We start from the raw sequence: 2015 nt of genomic DNA, 5'->3' as shown, positions 1-2015 counted from the left end.
TTCTCATCCCCCCTTTCTCTTCACTTTGTTGGCTTTTTATTTTGTCTTGCCAATCTTCAGCTCCTCTTTGTGTTTCCTCTCTCTTGTTTCTGCTTTACGTTGTGCGCGTGTTTCGCTCTTTCGTGTTGCCTGGTTGAGCGTTGGCACCGAAGCCCCCTACCAAGCGAAAGAAAACGAACGCTCTGGGCCATTCCGCTTTTTCTTGTCTGCTCTTATTTTTACTTCGAGCCACGCATAAAAGACGCTTCTCGATTCAGCGCATTGCGTGTTTTTGTTCTCTCTGTGCCCGTTCCTCGCTCTTCATCTCGCGCACTACGAATTGTTCAAAGGCAACAAAACAACAACAACAAAAAAACACTAATATCACCATGTCAATGTGGCAGGTTTCTTCTGTTGATGGTATCTGCGACAACGACCACCACAACTACAACGCCTTTGCGTGGCAGCGACTGCTCAGCAACCTTGAATTTGAGAGCAAGTCGGAATCCACGAGTGTGGATGAGCTGAACACTGCTCCCAGATCCTGCCCTATTCCCACGATTGGCTCCAAGCAGAGCAACGCAAGTGCAAAGGATAGAGTTCTGCCAGTCAAGCTTGATGCTCACCGCACTTCCTCGTTTGCCGGCAGCACGATTGCCTTGCAGGACGACGGGTACTCGAGCGAAGAGGAGCACGATTCCCCTGATGACCAGGTTGCGTCGGGCAGCAGCCCCACACCCTTCTACTCGTCGCCTACCACTACTGCCATCACTAAGGGTGGCAACGGCGGCTGTGTTGCATCAATACAAAGCAGCAGTGACGCTACCGTTCCGTGCTTCTTTGTAAATGGGGTGCGTCACAGCATCGAGCCTCTTCGCAAGACGCCGGACTGGACGGCGGTGCCATCGTTATCGTCTGCTTCACAAGCGAAGACGGTATCCATGGAATCCCCTCCGTGGGCCAGCGCACACGTTGACCCGTCCACCACCCCGCCGAAGAGAGTTGTGGCAGGCAGTCACTCTGGCGTTCCGTCTGAGGGGCTGTGCACGGCAAAGTCGACGACGCCGTTACATTCCTGGATGACTCCGCCTCTGTACGCGACTCCTGGGACGCTTCCGACCAGGCACGCGATACCGGCCTCTCTGCCGTCCAGCAGAATGGGAAATGGAGCCCAGAGCCCATTTCCCATTCTGCCAGAGAGTTCGACCGCTTATATGGCAAACACGGCTTCTATCATGCAGCCGCTTCCCACGTCCGCCATGCCTGTGGCTCAGCAGGCTCGCACACCATCTTTCTTTTCGAGCAACGGTAGCGCTGCGAACACAACGGACTCTCCGGCCTTGAGTTTCGTCTTCATGGATAGGGAAGGTTGCTTCCACCTCGCTCCGCAGGGCTGCGCTCCTCCAGCATCCGCCCTATCGGCACTGCCCATGATGCACGTCTCTGGCGGCGTGACAGCATCCCCTGGCATGCCACAACTGCAGTATACCCCAAGCACCATACAAGCTCAGTCGTGGCGACCCACTGCATCGCTCCCTTGCACTGCATCCTCTGGGCCATGGGGAAGCACCAAAGCATGGGTGTTTCGTGATGGCTCTTGGATGTCATTGTTGGTGTGAGCATCGAGGCCGCTCTTCTTTTCATCCTCTCGCTCATTTTTTTCCCCTTTACCGCCTCTCTTCGTTAGTGGTTTCGGAGGACTTTGTCCATCACATTTGTTTCACCCATTTCCTGCTTTCTTCCTCATGTGTTTTTTTTCCCTCTCAACTTCACTCCCTGGCCTCCCCTCTCCCTGTCTCTCTCTCTCTTTTTTTTTCGCTCTCGATAAAGATCGAAGTGTGCTGATCTTTTTCCTGCCGTTTTGTTCCTTTGTGTGCTGCTGCCTCCTCTACACGCCTCACCACTCCCCCGCACTGTATCATTTCACCACCGTTTGGCCCCATCTTTCTCTCTGCTCCTCACGTTCATTTCTGGCGAATGGACTTTTCCCGATTGTTTTTTTTCCTCAGATACTGACCTCTGTCCCTTCGCTAAAT

General features: G+C 53.7%; 1 protein-coding gene across 1 annotated transcript; it reads left to right on the top strand.

Moving 5' to 3' along the window:
• Positions 1-368: 368 nt before the first annotated feature.
• On the top strand, positions 369-1598 carry LPMP_311470 (hypothetical protein; the record flags this gene model as incomplete). Its single annotated transcript, XM_010703236.1, has 1 exon — positions 369-1598. One exon carries the CDS (start codon positions 369-371, stop codon positions 1596-1598), a length of 1230 nt encoding a protein of 409 aa, XP_010701538.1.
• Positions 1599-2015: the final 417 nt, after the last annotated feature.

The sequence above is a fragment of the Leishmania panamensis genome (assembly GCF_000755165.1).
Source record: "Leishmania panamensis strain MHOM/PA/94/PSC-1 chromosome 31 sequence".
Taxonomy (NCBI): Eukaryota; Euglenozoa; class Kinetoplastea; order Trypanosomatida; family Trypanosomatidae; genus Leishmania; species Leishmania panamensis.
Note: the sequence above shows the minus strand (reverse complement) of the source record. Positions and strands in the feature narration are given on the sequence as shown.